Raw genomic sequence first — 20,125 nt, 5'->3', positions numbered from 1 at the left:
GTTTTGAGAAACGATGTACAAATGTGCTTTACACAATTGATGTGTGTATGGATTGGTATAACAGTTGTATGAGCCCCTAATAAAATGTTAAAAAAGAAAAAAAGAACATAAAAAAAAAAAAGAGGCCATGGAGGACACCCTTCATATATATTCCATAGTTGTGAGAAGGAGGACCTGACAAATGTTTCATATTGGTTAGGAAACATTGGACAAGGAACACAAAGAAGCTTTTAATAATGTCTAAACTAAGTCTCATTTCCTCTTTTATCAGAGCTTAAGTTGTCAAAATGGTCAAGTTGGCTTGCGATGCTCCTACATTTTCTTTTAAATTAATAATATCTACTGTTTCTTAGGTGGCTGCTGGTGGTAGATATTTTGCCTGGTGTCTTACTTACATACTCTGTGATTTCTGTAATCTAAAGGACATTTTGCCAATGTTATTTGAGATTGCGATATTTGCCCATCCCAAGAAACTGGAAGTTGGAATTCAAACACGAAGTCCTGCCTGAATTGAAGGGTCCAGCCCTTTCACCACACCACAAGACCTTCCCTTTGGGGGTCCTTTGTGAGCTCGTAACCTCCTTCATAAAGCCCTGTACCATGGGTCACTTCTTGTATCGTCTCTAGGCTGCAGTATTTTCCCTCTCCACTTACCAAGCTGTTTTTTCGGAAAAGCTTTGACCATCAGCCATCTATGACTCAGTTTTATTGTCACTCTCCATGTGTCATGTTTCTACATCAGTCTCTTGAAATGTGTTGACCTCTGAAACTTCATTTCTCCCAGAGAAAGGAACAACCTTTCTCCTGCTCAACTGACCTCAGACATCATGAAGCAGGTTAGTGCTTTGGAGTTAGAACACAGTATAGTTACCTACTTCAGTCAGACAATGCGCCCTATTTCCTATTGCTTGTAGAGGGGTGTATTTTTCTCCTGCTGGTGGAGAGATGTCCTTCAGAAGGCCACTAGTATCTGTCTTTGAATGATTGGATCTGAAATCATCGACCATCAGCGTTCCTGCATGGACTTCCTTGTTTTTTTTTATGTCTCCTTACTACCTGTTCCATTGTTCCACCTCTGATAATATCATGCAAGTCTTACCTCTTGAGTTCCCGTTCTTGTTCTCTTTATATCACCAGTTTTTCTGGGCCCATCTTGTTCAAGAAACTTTCCTAAATCACTCTCTCCCACCTGTCTTCCTTTCTTCATATCATGGAGAATGTTGGCACCATACAAAATAGTATTTGATTTGAAGCCTCTTTTCTGTTTCCCCAAATTAAATTACATATGATACTGTTCAATGCTATCAAGTCTAATCCAACTGATGGCAGTTCTTCATATGTCCAAGTAAAACTGTGCTCTCGAGGTTTTCAATGAGTGATTACTTGGAAGTAGATCACCAGGCTTTTCCTGTGAAACCACCCTCAGTAGCTGCAAACCTCCAACTTTTCCATGAACATCTAACATATTGTCTTCAGCTAGCATCTCTCAGGGACTTCAAATCCCATACAGGACCAGGGTTTTCTAATTTGCTTTTGCTACATAGTCTTCTGAAGAATGCAGCCCATAGATAGGCACATGATGACTACCCGAACTCTGTGGTTGGTTTGTCTAGCATAAACAAAAATGCTAGCGTCCCTTTTCTTTTCCTCCTCAGATTTTGACTGGTCGAGACTGTAACATAATCAATCATTCCATATCCTCTCTCTGCTGTTGCTCTCCACTTGCATAAAATTAATTAAGCCTCAGCACTGAGTCTTATATAAAATATTCCAGTGTCATAAAGCAAGGACCTCTTTTATTGCCCCGTCATTTTTTTCTATAAAAAACAGGCTAAAGCCACTACAGAATTAAAAGGAAAATGCAATCTACTACAGAAGTTTTTTCCAATATATAAAAAAATCATAAATTCTCGGTTTTCAGAGCTCCCTATAACTTCAGTAGTGCTAAGTTTATGCGTGAACACAAGTACAATTGTCATCCCTTTGGTCTCTTGTCTTCCCTGTTGCCCTGATTAATTTACTGTTATTCAATAGCAATTAAAATAATATTCTCCATCTGACAAGTCACAACTGAAAATTATTACTTGCAGACTGTTTCTGGGTGATGATGCCCAGGGGAAAAGTAGCTGTCATCTCTAGTTCACTTCAGGGGGATTACCCAAACCTGGAATGCCTCTTCCGGTGAGCACAAGCTAAAGAATGGATGCAAACCGAACATGTCGACTGACAGAGGCCAAGGATAAGGAACTTAGTTGAGGGGCAGGAAAGAAGAAATGAAGTTGAGCAGCTGCCACTGTCAATGCCATCCCTTTTCAGCGTAGTTGAATTAGTAGTTTATTGGGGTTTTTTTTTTAATACAGAAGTTAACTTTATTGAGTTTGTATTATAAAATAAATTGTCTTCCAGGAAATTTAAAATATTAAACAATTCAATAATAGAATATGGTAGCTCATTCTTTTGAAACTCTTTTAAAGATCAGAATTTAAAACTTGAAGATTGTGCAATTATTTTCTAAATCAAATTCTTTTAAGAAACTGTCCTCTTCCTCCACTCAAGAATTTACTCAATGCAAGAACACTTTGTTGTATTAAACTGGCATTCCATGAAGCACACCTTCCCGACATGATCGCTGAAGACAAATGTGTACATAAGCAAATGTGATGAAGAAAGCTGATGGTGCCCGACTATCAAAAGATATAGCATCTGGGGCCTTATCGACTTGCAGGTAAACAAGCAGCCATCTAGCTCAGAAGCATGAAAGCCCACATGGGAGAAGCACACCAGCCTGTGTGACCATGAGGTGTAGAAGGGACCAGGTATCAGACATCAAAAAACAAAATATCATATTGTAAATAAGGGTGAGTGCAGAGTGGAGACCCAAAGTCCATCTGTAGGCAACAGGACACCCCCTTACTGAAGGGTCACTGCGAGGTGATGAGCAAGTCAGATTGCAGGGTAGCAATGATGAAGTATGCAAATTTCCTCTACTTCTTAAATGCACCCCCCCCCATCCCACTATCATGATTCCAATTCTACCATAGAAATCTGGCTAGATCAGAGGATGTACATTGGCACAGATAGGAACTGAAAAAACAGGGAATCCAGGACAGATGACCCCTTTAGGACCAGTGCTGAGAGTGGTGATACCTGGAGGGTGAAGGGAAGGTCGGGTAGAAAGGGGGAACTGATTACAAGGATCTACATATAACTTGCTCCCTGGGGGATGGACAACAGAAAAGTGAGTCAAGGGAGACGTTGGACAGTGTAAGAGATGACGCAATAATAATAATTTATAAATTATCAAGGGTTCATGAGGGAAGGGGGAGAGGGGAGAGAGGGAAAAATGAGGAGCTATCAAAGGCTCAAGTAGAAAGCAAATGTTTTGAGAATGATGATGGCAACAAATGTACAAATGTGCTTGACACAATGGATGGATGGATGGCTTGTGATAAGAATTGTATGAACGCCCAATAAAATGATTAAAAAGAAAAAGAAACTGTCCTCTTAAAAGTTTGAATTAAGTTGAAAGGTTTTCTCCTACATGAACTATTATATTAATTCAGACGTTTCCCATTAAAATATAATTTTCAGACAAGATTCACAACATTAATTTGCTTTATAAATTTGAGTATGCATTACACCTTTGGAAAATATGTACTGGATACTTTTAACATTCAGAGCTCATTTAAGTAGGAATTTCTATCAGATTTTCTCAGGCAATTTGTTCTTTAAAATTATACTCAAACTTTTTTATCATTTCCCCCCACCCCCCATACATCTAAACACCCAAATATTTGTTTCAGAAAGTTTTTGAAACTGCAACCACCAAAACAATAAATTAAAGGGAAAAGCCACCTTAATAGCCTTGTAAATTCATTAATTACTACCTTCTATCATGTTAACTTTACGTAAATGGCATTATTTCATGCAAAGCAGTGTATAGATGGCATTGTTTCATGCAATATAATGTATTGTGCTTTTTTGAATACTACTACTGTTGCTGTAAGCTTTGTTGAGAAACACAGACTTTCATTATAGGGACTAGCAGAATATATACATGTCTGAATTACCCTGTGAACACATACTTATTGTCTATTGCATGGTATGGCAAAGACCTAAGTATTCTTTGGAGGTACTTTTGTTTTGAAGACTCCCATGAAAAGGAATCAGAAATCGACAGTGGTACATCTAGCTTCCTCTTTTGGCTCTGCCACAGAAAAGGTGGCAGTAGTAAAACAGTGGGAGAGTGAGAAAACTCTAAGGTAAGGGAACACAAGGGGTTAATAACTGCCAGCGATAAAAGAGAGAAGAAAGATGATTTAAAGAAAAGAAAGAAATTGCTTTTAAATGCCAAAGTTAGATTAAAAGGGTGATTCTTTAATTCTTACTTGCATTGGTAAGAATATATGTAGGAGCTGCAGTGCCTTTGCGGTTGACCCCTTTACACATATGTTCTCCTTCATCTTTAGGGAAAATTTCTTGTAAATAAAAGCAATAAATTTCTCCTATTTCAATATTTGATCGTCTTCTCTATCCTGTAATATTTAGTCTTCCCAACCTGAAGTGATTTTCAGTTTGTGTTCTCCTGCTACTGTAACAGTAAATCTATTTGGCTCGTCAGCTACAAAGGATGTGTTTTTTCATGGAGCTCCTGATGTGGTTTGTTTTGTCTCCAATAGTGGGGACCTACATGGTGCTACCCATATCATCTCCCTCCTCTTCCCTTTTCAATATTAAGATAAGTATATTCAGGTTGGCAATTATAATCAGGTAGCATTATTTGGAAGTGTATTATCAGCTTACCACAAAGGTGAGGATAGTTTGCATAGTCATAAAATTCTGGCAGTTTCATGTAAGCCTGGTACCTTGGGTCATGCGGCATCAATTTCCTTCTGTTCAAACTGCGGGCACAGTAACTTCTCTTCCTCAGTTCTTTTTTCTTCTACTAGTCTGCATATTCTCTTTATAAGTAAATGGAGCCTTGCTCTTGATAGCAACATCACCTTCCTCTGAAAGTTTTCTGCTTCTCCCTCTTGTATTTCAAGATCCACTGTTCCTCTTCTTGCTTGTTTTTCCATCTTCTTCTGTTTCTTTTTCAGATAACTGTCCAACATTTTCAAACTTGCTCTTTAGATTTTTTTTCTTGAATAAACCCTACTTCTGTTGAATCTTATTAATTCTTCATATTCCCTGCTAAGTTCAAAGGTTTCATTTTCTTCTTTCTCTGCCATTCCTTGTCTCAGTTGTTAAAATTCGTGTTTTTGTTCCTCCTCTGTTCACTGTTTTTCTTCTTCAATTTTTTGGTTTTAGTAATTATTCAAAATCGAGCTCCAGTTTTTCCAGCATCAGATTCTTGGGGGCTGGTTTCTCATCTGTGCAGAGTTGTCATCTATGGCCAAGCTCCTTCTTGCTTCAGCGAATACCATCTCTCTTCCTCGATTCTTTCCAGTTTCATCTTTTTCTTCCTTTCCACAACACTGAGTATGTGCTAACCAGAGCAGTCCCCTTGAAAACCTGTTTCTCTGTCTTGCTCTTCCTCCTCTTCATTGACCCTTTGCAGCCTTGCTTCTTCAAAAGTCCGCCTCTCAGCATGGCCTTGCATTGTCTTCAACTGGCCTCTTTAGTTTTCTTGTCTCCACCTTTAAAATTCTTCAGGAATTCGTTTTTCATTTTCCAGGAGAAGAAGATTCCTCCTTTACCTCACTTGCCTTGTCATCTCCCGTGACCAATCAAAGACACTTCAGCCCCCAGAGACTTCCCTAATTCTTCATATTGGATTATTTCATCTTCTTCATATTTACTGTTTATGCTTCTCATTATTCTTCTAGAGCCTCAAATCTTATTTTATTTTTCCAGATATTTTGGTTGATTGACAGGTACACCTGTCACAAGTAGTGAATCATCTCCTTCCTCGAATGCCCTTCAGTTCCTGTCTAGCTATGTCCTCCAGCCTCTCAGCCTGTTTGCTCATGCATATGGCATTTTCCTTCTTCTTTATTATTTTAACACGTCCCGCTCACTTCTATGTGTTTGCTCCTCTGTTCTCTTTCTTCAGTCCTCTTGTCTTTGTTTCTCCATTTCAGTGCATCTACCATTAACCATTTCCATTAGCTTTTTCCATAAGCCTTTTCTATTTGGGAAGATAGCTTTTCTTTCTGCCTCATCATCAGAAACAAGCATGTCTTTACTCTCACACTTTGGATAATGTCATCCATTTTTTGCTGTATGTGGTTTTCAAGTAATTCTCAAGTACTGTCTTTTTCGCACTCTCTAGGAACCTGAAAGAAGCACCATTGACTGAGCTCATCTTTCACCCGAGTGCCCAGTAATTGATTTTTGAAACAAGCCATCTAAGTCAGCTCCACACATTCTAAAGCCTGTCTAAGATTACTTCATTGTCTTCTTCACCTGGAAAAAGGATAAAAGTGATAGAGGGAGAATGGGAGGCGGTGGGTGGTTGGGGGGCTGCGGGAGCAGAGAAATAGAGCAAAATCATGCGCTCCTCTGTCTGACTCGAACACTCTGGGCGATCCAAGAGAGTCATCTCTCTGTCTTTCCCTGAGTATTCTCTTCATGATTACACAGACAGAACCATAATAGCCCTGATGTACGTATGCTGGACAGAAAGCAAGGGGCACCAAGTCCTACTCCTCCTGGTTTGAAACAGGTAAATCCTGTAATCTCTTCCATCCGCATCTTCAGCTTTCAAGTAAGTCAGGAGCCGCAACTACAAACTCAAATGCTGTGGCTCCAGAAAATAATTTCAGGAAATTCACTGGCTTCAGAAAACAAGGAGGACTTAAATTTATAGTAGTCATAGTGTGCATATCTGATTTCATTTTTTAGAATTTAAATTTAAAAACAGTCCATCTCAATATACTTCCATTTTTAAAGCCTCTCCCATGCCACTCCTATCCAATTCCCATGCAATTTCTGGTGATGTAGTGGGTTCATCTGTAGTTAGATCGGTGACAGCAGCTGTTTTCTGTATCATGGCCCAAAGAGCCACTTGCATCCTAATGCAGCTCTTCTTCGCTGCATTTCAAGACACTCAGCTGTTGGGTGCGCTTGCCCACTCTCCCATACATCTCTTTGTTTGAATTTCCAGTTCAGTGATCCATTGAGTTCTGTGGCTATTTCTCTTTGTAGCTTCCCTCCCAACAGAGCTGACCCCAACTCTGAGCTTTATCGAGACAGCACCCAAGATCAGCTCCTTGGAGATGCTGCAGAGCAGAGCAGGCAAGTGCTTCAATTTGGGTCAGACTCATATTCTAAACAGCTCTAAGGAACGTTCTCTTATTTACTATCAAACCTACAGAAAAATCCCCCTCTCTTTGCCCTCAAATGCTTACAAGAATAGTGAAACACTCCTTTTCTATAGTGTTTCAAAGATAATCTATGGCATCTGTCTCAGAAAACAATCTGACACCCTAGCCCAGAGATACAAAGAGGACTCTCTCACAGAGCAGGGGGGAAATGAGCATTGTATTCAGATGAGCTCTTACATATCGTTTCAGTAATTGAAATGCTGGCTGTATTTGAAGGTAGGGTAATCAAAGGAATTTTCTTTAAGCACTTTCCTTCACCCAAGGCCTGGATCAATGAAAGAGTTAGGAATGATATAATGGATGAAGAAACAAAGTTTCAGGGTAGTATTTGGTTGCTCTTCCACCTTTAAGCGTCTTCATGCGGCTTTTCTTATGAGATGTGTTTACACAATGACATCATGTTCAGCATGCTGTCGAGAACTTGGAAAATGTGAGAACACCATGGCCTGTTTCTTCCCCTAAATTGTTGGAAATGATATACATAGGGAACATTTCAGGACAGTCAAATGGCTTGTGAGTGACGGTAGTGGAAAGAGACAATTTGGGCAGAGCAGAGGAAATATCCGCAGGACATGAATCCTGCGTATTTAACAGGAGACGTTGGCATGAATGCGGGAAAACTTTGCATTTTTAACATTCCTCACATGTATGAGTTAGTGGCATTAATTATGTGTCATGGTATTTAATCATAACCATTATTTGTTTCCATTTTTTCCCATCACCTTTAGCAGAAGCTCTGTGTTCCCTAATCAATGGCTCCATATTTATTTTCCCTGACTTCTTGTTACTGGTAACCACTGGCAAACTTTGATCTATTTGTTGTCATGCACTATCAAGTTGGTAGAAACAGATATCCAAATGAAAATAAGATTCTCTCTAGGATTTTCTTCATGCACTTATATCAATAACTATGTTTGACAGGGTTCTCTAGAGAAACAAAACCAGGATACACAATTTTATATATATTTATATAGATAGATAGATATACAACATATGAAATAAACAGCTAATTTGTCTATAGAGCAGTACAAATGGCTCAGTGCAACTCACTTCCATGAGACAACTAATACACTGGCAGTCCTGCAAGTCTTGAGGGCCATCGGGTGCAAGTCAGGGAAGCAGACAGCTGAGTCCTCTGTAGAGCAATTCAGGCAATCTGGCCACAAGCAGCAAACAGCAAAGCACGTCACCAACAGTCAGCCAAATGACAAGTCCGACAGTCCCCAGCTCATGTAATGTATACTCCTGTAGCGTGGTGAGGCAGGCCTTGAAGGAATCTCAGACTACAGCAACATAGTCCACAGGTTTGGTGTCCCACAGGTAGTGTAACTCGCAAGTTAAGGCAGAGAATCAATTAAGGCAGCTTCACACTGGTCTGATTATCAAAGAGCAAGAGACAAGAAAAAAGAGGTTCGCCAAGCCATTTATTGCTCCATCCTTCAATTAATTCCACATGTGAAAACAAACAACAAAAATTCCCATAAACCTACCTGTCATAATAGCATTACTCAAGTTATCCAACCATTCTTTGCCTTCTTTTCCACGTTCTGCCTCTCCCATTAATATAGACATACTGTCCCCGTGAAGTTCCCTATCTGATTTTTTGAGCAGTTATTGTCAGATTCATCCCCTATAGATGGATCTCAAAAGATTGCTTGGTTGTTTGACTTTAAGAAAACTTCAAGGGATATTTTATCATCCAAAATTTATCAACGTGTATGTTTTTAAATCGTATTAAGTCTTTAAATAGATGCCACTTGTTTAAGGCTTCAGGTTTAAAGATGGTTTGAAGCCAATCTTTTTAGAGGTTTATTTAGCACCCATGACTTCAGAAAACCTGGATTCCATGAAAATGTAAAATTCTCTTCTGTAGTTTACCTCATGTGATTTCATTCTCCTATGGAATCTGATCAAATTGTCCATTAGTAGTTGCTAGGCACCATCCAGTTCTTCTAGTTTCAGAACAATAGGAAGTTGTTCATGTGGACAGTTAGCCACACACTATATCCTCTGCTTGTTCCTGTTTCTCCCTCTTCCTTGGTTGCTTCAGGCAAATAGAGACCAACTGTTGTTCTCGACTTGTGCAGTTAGGAGTCATTTAATCTGAGTCTCACCATTTACTATCTGCAAATGAGATTGAATCTGCCTACCTTTCAAAATGTTATGATAAATCAATAAGATAAGAAAATGAATGTGTATTTTGCAATTGAAAAGTCAATTCCCATTAAGTAATTCCAACCTTGCCACAGAAAATAAAGTTTTTAGTTGTGTTTTTTTAAACTTTTTTATGACTTAAAACTTTACAGAGTAAATTGGTTTTCTATTCAACAATTCATACATTGATTGCAATCCCCAAGATATACCAGCCTTCTTCCCACTTCCACTCTCCTTGTGTTTTTATACTATTCACCCTTCTTTCCTGTTCCTTCTTGCTTTCAACAGTTTTTATCCGTAATCAAATGCTGTCTCTTTGAATTTGTACAATTGATCTTCCAGGGAGTGTATGTTATTCTCAGAAGTTATTCTTTCCCTCCAAGCTGGTATACTGTTGGCCTGAAAGCTGAGTCAGAGGAGTGAGCACAGGTCCAAGAGTGAAGAATCGCCAAAGGCCACACTGTGGATTCCAAGTCTCCACCAGACCAGTAAGCCTGATCTATTTTATGATTTTGGTTTTGTTCCACTTTCTTTTCCCACTCAACTCAGGACCCTCTCTTGTGCTCCCTTTCAGAGTAATTAGCAGTGAAAGCTAAGCAACATCTAGTTCTTATGGTCTCATGGTTGTGGAGGCTGAGGTTTGCTCTGGTCCATTCATCCTCTGGATTAATTGTTTCCATATATCTTTTATTTTCTTTGTTCTTATTTTATGGTATTTCTATGCTGTCTCTTGGGGAGGGGGATAACAAAGAGCATGCAGGTGGGGCAGGCACAACTGTACATCTGGGTGGGCACTGTACTGCTTGGTATAGCTGTGATCCAGAAACACCAGGTTCAGCTCTCTTTTGGGCACTGAAAGCTGGAAGAGCAATGAGGTATCCATGTGCCCTGTGTAAGTCTGGGAGGCCCTCTCCCCACAATGTTGGGCCATCTCAATAGAGGGATAGCAATGCAGAACCTGGGTCCCCTTATGGTAAGTCGCAATTGCCTGTTCCCATGCTCGGCCCAGGCCAAACTCTAGCGCCTCTTCCTCTGTTTTGAAAGCTTTGTTACACCAACTCCAATGGAAGGTTTTCTTCTTGGAAATTCTCTTATGTTTAAGGAAACCTGGCTTCCACATAGAAGATTTTCCACATTTAATTCATGCAAAGGGCTTCTTTCCTTTGTGAAATCTCTGATGTGCTGTAAGGCATTGTTCACCACAAACATGGGATTTTTCTCCTGTGAATTCGTGGATTGGTTTTGAGATTTCTTTTTTAAATGAAGCTTTTGCCACATTCACTATGTATACGGGGTTTCTCTTCAGTATGAGTTCCCTGATGAACACTGAGGTTCTTCTTCCTGACAAAACCTTTTCCACATTTATCACATACATTTGGTTTTTCTCCAGCATGAGTTCGCTGATAGACAGTGAGAGAAGCCACCCAGGTAAAGGATTTTCCACATTCACCACATACATGGGGTTTCTCTCTAGTATGAGTTTGCTGATGAACAGTGAGAGCATTCTTCAAGATAAAGGTTTTGCCACATTGAGGTTCTCTCCTGTGTGAATTATCTTATGTGCTAGAAGATGTTGCTTCTGGTTGAAAGCTTTACCACACTCACCACGTACATAGGGTTGTTCTCCTACATGAGTTAGTAGATGAGTTTTGAGATGTGCATTCTGAATGAAGCCTTTGCCACCTGCACCACATACGTGGGGTTTCTCTCCAGTACGACATTGCTGTTGAATAGTGAGGTAATTCTTCCTGATAAAAGCTTTTGCACATTGACTATATACATGGAGTTTCTCTACAGTATGAGTTTGCTGATGAGCAGTGAGATCACTCTTCCTTGTGAAGCCTTTCCCACATTCCCTGTATATACAGGGCGTCCCTGCCACATGAGGTTCCTGATATCCCTTGAGGTATGATTTACTTTGAAAATGTTTGCCACATTGCAAGCATTTTCCTAGCTTTTGTCCTTCATGAGCTTTTTGATAATGTTCATTGAGCTTGAACACTTTCTTGAATTTTTGCCCACAACGACTGCATTCATAGGTCTTATCTAGTATGTCAATGATCTGGTGCTCACAGAGTAAAGACTGCTTGGCTGTCCCACATTTCTCACCTGTGTGTGGTTTCTCAGTTTCATCAAATTCCTGATGCTGAATCCACTGTAACTTCATGAGCCTGGATTGTTCACACTCTGGGAATTTCATTTCAGTACAAAATTGTTCTTGTTCAACATGGAGAAAAGTTTTCCCCTCTTCATTGAGTACTGTATTTTTGTTGCTTCTGTTCTGATTTAATTTCAGAATGATTAAATCTGATTTTATAATTATTTCATGTAAATCAAACATCTCATGCATCTTTCACATTGCAAGTGCTCAAGGAAATGATCATCATCTTTCTGGATTTCAATGGAAACCAGGTTGCGATAGTTCTCCAACATCACATCCTGTTATAGGGTCTTCTGAGCAGGGTTCAGGAACTGCCATCCCTCCCAGGTGAACTTTACTACCACATCATTGAATGTCAGTGATTCCTGAGTCTTAGCCATTTCTTTGGTCCTTAGGACACTGCAGGCAACTGGGATGCTCTGTTTGTCTTATCTGGATCAGCTCTAATGATGCTCACAGATTTCAACCTCTTATGAGGACATCCCCAAAATAATAATACCAGGCACTTCTTCCTCCTCCCTCTATGCTCCTGGTGATGCACCATCCGCAGGCCTGATTGGAGTCAGGGGAATGGATTTGGTTTACAACCCAGTCAGGAGTTGAAATCCTTCCTTGTGATACTTCAATGTGCAATTAAGTAGTAACAGATTTCTAGCTCCCTAGACTTGACCATATTTCTCTGTGGCAAATCTTTGTTTCGCAGAAACTCGTGGGACGCTCACTAGGATCCTTCTCCAGGTTTTTAGTTTTTTTATACCTATGTCTGATGTGGCAAAGAAGAGTGAAAAGGGAGTTCAGTTCTGAAGGGAAATTCCTAGTCTGGTGTGCTTCTCGTTCACTCACGCTGTCCTCCATCATTCCTGAAGCGTTCACAGTTTCAGGGGCACAGCCGGCGCTACTGTGTGCTACTTGGAATTACAAGTCCAATTTTCTCCCATGTATTTCACCAAGAGTGGTAATAAAAGACTGGAACCTGGGCCATGCCACCATATAAATGAAGCCCTAGCCTTTCAACCGCCATAGTTAGGCCTCTGAAGTGCTGGTGATGTTCATCAAATAGGTCAGTCTTCTGTAATCATCCTAAAAATTCGGCTATGTCCACAGGTGGTGACTACTGCAGGACAACAAAAATGTCCAAGAGTTAAATAAACTTTTATTTTCTAGCAACTGTCATGAATTCTTCCATACACACCTGTAAAGTTAATGACTAGATCCAATACTTAAATCAAATTTGAGGTAAGTTTTTGTTTTGCTTTTAAAAACTGAAGTATAAGGCTTACCTATGTCTAATGAATTTTCTAGTAGTGTTTTTATCCAGTGAATTACTCCAGTCGTGTTTTAAAGACTCAGATGTAGAAAAAAAAAAACACCATTAAGGATATCCAGTATCTCAGGAACATAAAACTGTCTTCAGAAATTGGTTGGGGTCTTTCTTCAGCTCCTCCAGCCAGCTGAAAGACGGCCAAGCTTACTTCATGTGCAAGGCTGTCTGCACGTTCTTGAGAATCTGCTTCTGCATACACTCGAAATACATCCTGTTCCAGAGGGCCGGACAAAAGCCCGGGAAAGTCTGTACTTCTTCACCAGACCATTGATTGCATCCTGCAGTCCTGGGGGTGTAAGTGCCTGTCTTTCAGCATTGGGGGTACCGATAACTTGCCTGTCTGCAACCTTAACTTTGAGTTGTCTGTTTGGAATATCTGTATAGAGAGCATCCCACTGTTGTACAGTCATGCCCTTTAAAGCTAAAATTGCTTCAATCACCAGCATGTCAGAAATAGCATCACCAATTGCCTGGTTAAATAGGTCAATAATGTTTTCAAGAATCTGAGCGGCTTTCCTTTTATTACCTTCTAGTTCCTGTGCTAGTTGTCCTATCTTCATTTCAGCAACTTTACTAAATAATACTGTGCCATGGCCATTTGCTTCAAAATAAATTCTAATGTCAAACTCTTGAGCCTTGTGGTGCAAGTGTTTTACACCAGTTTTAGTACAATAGACAGGTACCTTCATCACTTCTTCAAGATATCTTGTTGAGCTTCCATTTGCATACACAGTTTGTATAACACCAACCTTCAAATCTTCTCCAGTCTCCAATAGAAGCTCTTTGAGGAAACTGGTAGTGAGCATTGCTATTTTGTCTCCATCTATGAGATGAAAGTGGCCATCAGCATCTCGGTAGTAATAAACAATTCTGTCTGCATCGCTATCAAAGGAACAGCATCTTTCATTGGGCTTCATTTCCATTCCCTCAGGAGGTTTCTGAAGACTTTTCACAAAATCAGCCCCACATAAGTGATTGAGTTTCCCTTTGGTCCCAGCATTGAACAGGAGAACTGACACCTTGGGGGAGAAGTAGTGTTCCATTTCTCTCAGCTTCAGGGCCCGGATACCATTAGCACAGTCAGCCTTCAATTGTTCTTCGTTCATCTCCTGTGTAGGAAGCCTGTTTGTTAAGTTCCACAAAAGCCTTGGCGTGTTTCTGATAGTAACCTTCCACATTTGGCTGCTCATACTGGTCGTTGGTATTTCGACAGTACACCATGTAGTACAGCTGCGGTGTTGTTAACAAGCCATAATCATGGAATTGACCTCCCAACACAGTCACACCGTGTATTACAGAGAATCTCTTGCAGAGAAGGGCTTGGGCTAGGCTATGCCCACGCTCTCCTGACAAATGGACTGGAGCAGTGTGCAGTTTATTTGACAACCAAATTTAATTGTTTTTGGCTAATGTTAAGAATCACTATAAACATTATTTTGAATATCTTATTTTTCCACCTTCATTGTCCACAAATGGCCAGATTAAACTTAGTTAATTCTTAAAACAAACAAACAAAACCCCCCAAAACTCACTACCATAAAGGGGATACCAAAACCCTAAAGGACAGTATAGAATTGCCTATGTGAGGTTCTCATTTTGGGAAACAGGTTTTCTGTGACTGTAACTCTTCAGGGGATTAGAAAGCTTTTTCTTTCTCCTAAGGGGCAACTAGTAATTTCAAACCACTGGTGTTACAATTAGCAGTCCAATGTGTAAATGCCCAGAAAGCATCCCACACTGCCTTGCAGCCTCCTGCCCCAGGGCACTCACCTTTGCTTATTCTATAGACTGAGAAGTCCACCACTCTATTTCATGATATTGGCATGGCTCCTCAGCTCTGTCTAATAGTTTATATGCAATGCCTTCCAGTGTCTCTGCTGCCTCCATTATTTTGTGCACACAACCCATTGGTATTTGTTCTTTCTTTATTGTCCAGGGATTCCTCATTTCTACTTCTGCGATTGCTCCTTTTAGTGGAATATCAAAACTGATGAATCCCTCAGCTAGTGTCCTCTAAACCTTATTTCCATGCTCTCACCAGTCTATTGGTGCCAATTTAAGCAATAATGAATAGAAGAGTCCTGTCTAGTTATTTTATTTCACTACAGTAATCATGGACTCTGTGGACCCATAATGAACTGTGGATAAGCTGGAGGAGAGTGGGCATTCTGGACCACATCATTGTGCTCGTTCAGAACCTGTCCATGGATCCAGAGGCAGCTGTGCAAACAGAATAAGGGAATACTGCATGTTTTAAAATCAGGAAAAGTATGCATCAGAGTCGTATCCTCTTACCATACTTCTTCAATCTATATATGAGTAAACCAGCAGAGAAACTGGATTATATGAAGAAGAGTGTTGCATCGCGATTGGAGGAAAGGTTATCAACAACCTGTTGTATGCAAATGACACAGCCTTGCTGGCTTGCAGAAAGCTAGGAGGACTTGAAGCACTTGCTTCAAGATGAAGATCAAGGATCATAGCCAAGGAAAACCACAATCCTGACAACTGGACCAGGAAGTGACATCATGATGAGTGGAGACAAGTTTGAAGTTGTCAAGGATTTCATCTTGCTTGGACCAACAATCAAGGCTCATGGAAGCAGCAGTCTTGCTCCACGAGACCTCTTTAGAGGACTGAAGAGCATGGATGTTCCCTTGAGGACTAAGGTGAACTTGATCCAAGTGATGGTATTCTCCATTGCCTCATATGCATGTGAAAGATGGACACTGAATACAGAAGACTGTAGAAGAATTGATACATTTAAATTGTGGTGCTGGAGAAGAATATTGAAAGTATCGTGGGTTGCTAAAAGGACAAACTGATCTATGTGGGAACAAGTAAGGACTGAGTGCTTGTGAGAGGCAAGGATGGTAAGATTTTGGCTAACATACTTTGGACCTACTGTCAAGAGAGACCGGTCCCTGGAGAGGGACATCATGTTTGGTAAAGTGGAAGGGTGGCAGAAAAGAGGAAGAGATCAGAGAGATGGATGGACACAGTGGCTGCATCAGTGGGCTCAGGCACAGGGACAATTGTGAGGGTGGTGCAGGACCATGCAGTATTTCATTCTGTTGTGCACCAGGTCATTGTGGGTCAGAGTTGACTTGATGATGCCTAACAACAGTAATCCTCTTACAATTATATGGAATACAATGGATTTTAATTCAGGATGCATGTTACTAACTTTTGTACAATTTTGATATAAATTTCTATATTAAAAAAAAACAAGGTATAAATGGCATAGTGTTAAGTGATAACCAAGTGCTGCATGGGAGAAAGATGTGAAGTGTGCTTCCATAAAGCTCGCAGCTATGCAAACACGTTAGGGCAGTGGTGCACGGCACTGAAAGGCAGAGAGGATTTGAAATGCACTCAGCCACAGTGAGCTGTGAGATATAAAATACCATGATGGAAGCAACTGGTGTTCAAACAGTCACCCCCAAAATCAGGTGTACACATTAAAATGTGTATGCATATACATTAAATAAAAGAGATAATGAAAATATTGGAAGATAACTGGAAACCTGTATATTTAAATGAAGAGTATATTGTGTTCTTAACAGTAATCTTCAAATTTTCCATAAATATGAATATTTTCAAAACCTAACATTGCAGAGATATAAGAAATGGACTTGGTAGTTATGCATTCTGGGAAAAACAAAGCAAAGTTTATGGAGAAGAAAACTCCTCACAAGTAAAAATTCTTGTTATTGTGTGATGCAGTTATTCCCCTGTGCTCAGTAGAATTTCAGATAGATTTCAAGAAGCTAAATGTTTAGACTATAAATGAAGTTACAGAGTATCTAATCAATTTTTAAATAATTTCCCTGGTTGTTTCTAGGGAGCCTATCTGACCTATCAGTATATTCAGACATTTGCTGACATGAACATTTTCAGACATAGATAAAACAAGCCCCACTCTCAATATCCAGATCATAAGAGCTCTTAGAAATTTTCAGATTAAGTGATGAATAATTGTTAGCAATTATTATTATTTATTCAGTTACAAAACATTTATTTATCGCATATGTGAGGCAGGCACTATAAAAGTGACTGGAGATATAAGGAAGGCAGAAGAAATAAAATTGAACAATTATTTAAATTTCAACAAATAACTCTATATCACTAATATAAACACAAATATCTTTAAACTTTCTAAATTGAAAAAATATATACATCATCTTTTAAAAATTTATGAAAATTCATTTTATAAATAAAAATGAATGACTTAAAAAATTTACACCCAAATAAACTTGTACTAACGTGTTATGTTTGGACAGTAAATAGTTTGAGACACTAAGAAGGATTGAAAGACAACAGTTGAAATGATCCCTATGTGTTTCTGCTAAAATGGAAGCAAAAACAAAGATCAAATTTATGATCAACCTGGGGAGGAAAAAGGATAAAATTATTGATACTTTACAAAAAGTTTATAGAGACAATTCCTTCAAAGAAATTAGCAGTGTGCACATGGATAACTTGTTTTAAGAAGAGGTGAGACAACTTTGAAGATGAACACTTCACTGGCAGGGATATAACATAATCACAGAGGTGGTTTTTCTTGAGTAGACTGACCCGTGCACTCCAGATGTGGCGACCTCTGTGATTTCCCCAAATGTGGGAAACTTGCTTACATAGTGTGTGGTCATGGGGAATTGCATTTGAGCTCTTGCCTAAAGTGAAAATTATTGAAGAAGAAACCCAGAGGAGCAGACCCGCCACATCAGTTTTTGAGAAAAAATCAAGGTTGGTCATGCACTCATGGAGGAGAACAGATGGTTAACAGCAGAAACAACAGCCAACAAAGTAAATGCATCGATTGGTTTAGCTTACATGATTCTGACTGACTAATTAAGTTTAGCAAGATTTTCGAAAACGATTGTGCCAGGATAACCAGTTGGTAAGAATATAGCATTCAATGGAAATTCTTTTCAAAATGGGTTAAAGATCGTGAAGCCTTTCTGTGATGAATTGTGATCGCATATAAAGCATGGCTCCCTACTATGATCGGGAAGATAAATTGCAATCAGAGCCACAAGCACCAAGGAGTAAGATCATGGTAACAGTGTTCTGAGATGCTCAAGGCAAGTGCTTGGTGGCTTTCTGATGGGCTAACGAATGATAATATCTGCTTATTATGAAAGTGTCTTGAGAAAGTTAGCCAAAGCTTTGGCAGAAAAATACCCATTAAAGCTTCGCCAGTCTCCTTCTCCACCATCACAATGCCCCTGCATCTTCCCTTGACACACCAAAGACAAGTTACAAGACTATCAGTGGACAATCAATAGGTGTCCCACTAATAGTACTAATTTGGCTTCTTCTAACTTCTGTTTGTTTCCCACTTAAAAAAATAATACATTTATCCAGTATGGATTGTGATAAGAGATGTAAGAGCCCCCAATAAAAGTATTTAATAATAAAAAAAGTATTAAAAAAATCCTGCATTGACAAGGTTAAATTTGTAAGACCATCTATTCTTTAGAGGTCATCCAAATTCCTGATACCATAGTTTACAAAAATGTCTTGAGCATAATGGAGTTCATGTTGAGAAGTAAAGTTTTATGCATTTTTATTTGTATCCTTTTGAAATAGTTAAATACACCAGACACACTGCCATCGAGCCAATTCCAATTGAGGGGCCCTCTATAGGACAGAGTAGAACATCCTGTTGGGTTTCCAAGTCTGTAAATCATATGGATACAGAAAGGCTCATCTGGGCAATGAATGTACAAATGCGCTTTACACAATTGATGTGTGTATGGATTGTGATAAGAGTTGTATGAGCCCCTGATAAAATGATTAAAATAAATAAATTAATTAATTAAAAAAAAAACACAGAAAGGCTCATTTTTCACCTGGTGGTTTTGAATTGCTTGCCCTGTGGTTAGCAGCCTAAGATTGTCAGTGGGTTGTTGTCATGTTGATTCCGATGTGTAGCCACATCTTATAAGGCAGAGCAAAACTTCTCCATAAGGTTTCAAAGGCTGTGATGTTTATTAGAGTGCATTGCCACAGCTTTCTTTCACATAGTAACTGGTGGTGTTGAACTTTCTCCTTTGTGGTTAGACACCAATTGTTTAATCACGGTGTCTTTCTCCCCTGCTTCTAAAATAGATGATAGATGACAGACAGACAGACAGATAAATAGACAAATAGATGATAGATTGATGATGATGATGATGATTATGATGAAGAAGATGATAGATAGATAGATAGATGAAAGACAGATAATATTTAAAGCAAAACCAACCAAACAAACAAAAAAAAACTGCACTCAAGTTGACTGCATCATAGCAGCTCTGTCCAGGTTTTCAGAGGCTGCAAATCTTCAGAGGATCGGATTATCCTGTTCTTCTCCCACACGGGAGCTGCGAAGCTTGTGGTTAGTGGTCCAATGATTAACACACAAACACACACATAAAAAGGTTTCAAAAAACTCACGAATAATTGCTATTTAAAGATAAAAGGGATTTTTTTCTATTAACATACTGAAGACTTTTTGTCTAAATATGTGTACCCATTTCACACTAATCAATATGGTTTGCTCCCAAAGCCCCATCATAATGTGCAAATCAGCACTATGAGAAAATGGAGATGACAAAATGGAGAACGATTACATTATTATGTAGCTGCCAAATGATACTTTCCCATGATAGACAAATTTTATCATGACATACTGCTAATTTATTTTTTAGCATTGAATAGATACCTAATTACATTGCTACATTCCTACAAAGCCCTGAAAATATTGGCTATATAACCTTAATTATCATAGCCATAGTTACTCTCACCTTGTACCTCCACATTTATTGCTGCCAGGTATATGTCTTTAATACACAAAATAGTCAGTAGATTATTTTTGTTATTGCTGTCAATGCAAGGTATCAGCTAACAAAATTGTTGATAAGTCAGGAGAAGTATGTATTTATATTTCCTTTTCAGTATAAAATGTATTATATGGCTTAATCAAGCTTATTCTAGTAATGCAAATTTCACCCAACATTATAAATGTAGTTAATCTACTTTATCGTGTTTGAGAAAAATATAATCATCCCATGGATCCAGAAAAAAAATACACAAAATTTAGTACCTAATCTTGTTGAAAATTCTCAGCAAATTACAACTTAAAGGCTACATGTTCAATCTGGGGTTGGT

General features: G+C 39.1%; 1 protein-coding gene, 1 non-coding gene and 1 pseudogene across 2 annotated transcripts in view; 1 reads left to right on the top strand and 2 right to left on the bottom strand.

Moving 5' to 3' along the window:
- Positions 1-4,871: 4,871 nt before the first annotated feature.
- Positions 4,872-6,994, bottom strand: LOC101659470 (annotated as a pseudogene).
- Positions 6,995-12,989: 5,995 nt separating this feature from the next.
- The window catches only part of LOC101659157 (phosphoacetylglucosamine mutase-like), a 29,014-nt gene continuing 21,878 nt past the window's right edge, over positions 12,990-20,125 (bottom strand). Inside the window, 3 exon segments of the mRNA XM_045283843.1 lie at positions 12,990-13,179; positions 13,181-14,055; positions 14,057-14,325. Coding sequence (XP_045139778.1) covers positions 12,990-13,179; positions 13,181-14,055; positions 14,057-14,325 — 1,334 coding nt within the window.
- Positions 17,486-17,646, top strand: LOC115873259. The gene has a single exon (XR_004048311.1). It is a non-coding gene; the product is annotated as a U1 spliceosomal RNA (small nuclear RNA).

Source organism: Echinops telfairi, unplaced genomic scaffold (genome assembly GCF_000313985.2).
Source record: "Echinops telfairi isolate 266 unplaced genomic scaffold, ASM31398v2 ScPeMD7_7467;HRSCAF=8505_1, whole genome shotgun sequence".
In the NCBI taxonomy this organism is placed as follows: Eukaryota; Metazoa; Chordata; class Mammalia; order Afrosoricida; family Tenrecidae; genus Echinops; species Echinops telfairi.
Note: the sequence above shows the minus strand (reverse complement) of the source record. Positions and strands in the feature narration are given on the sequence as shown.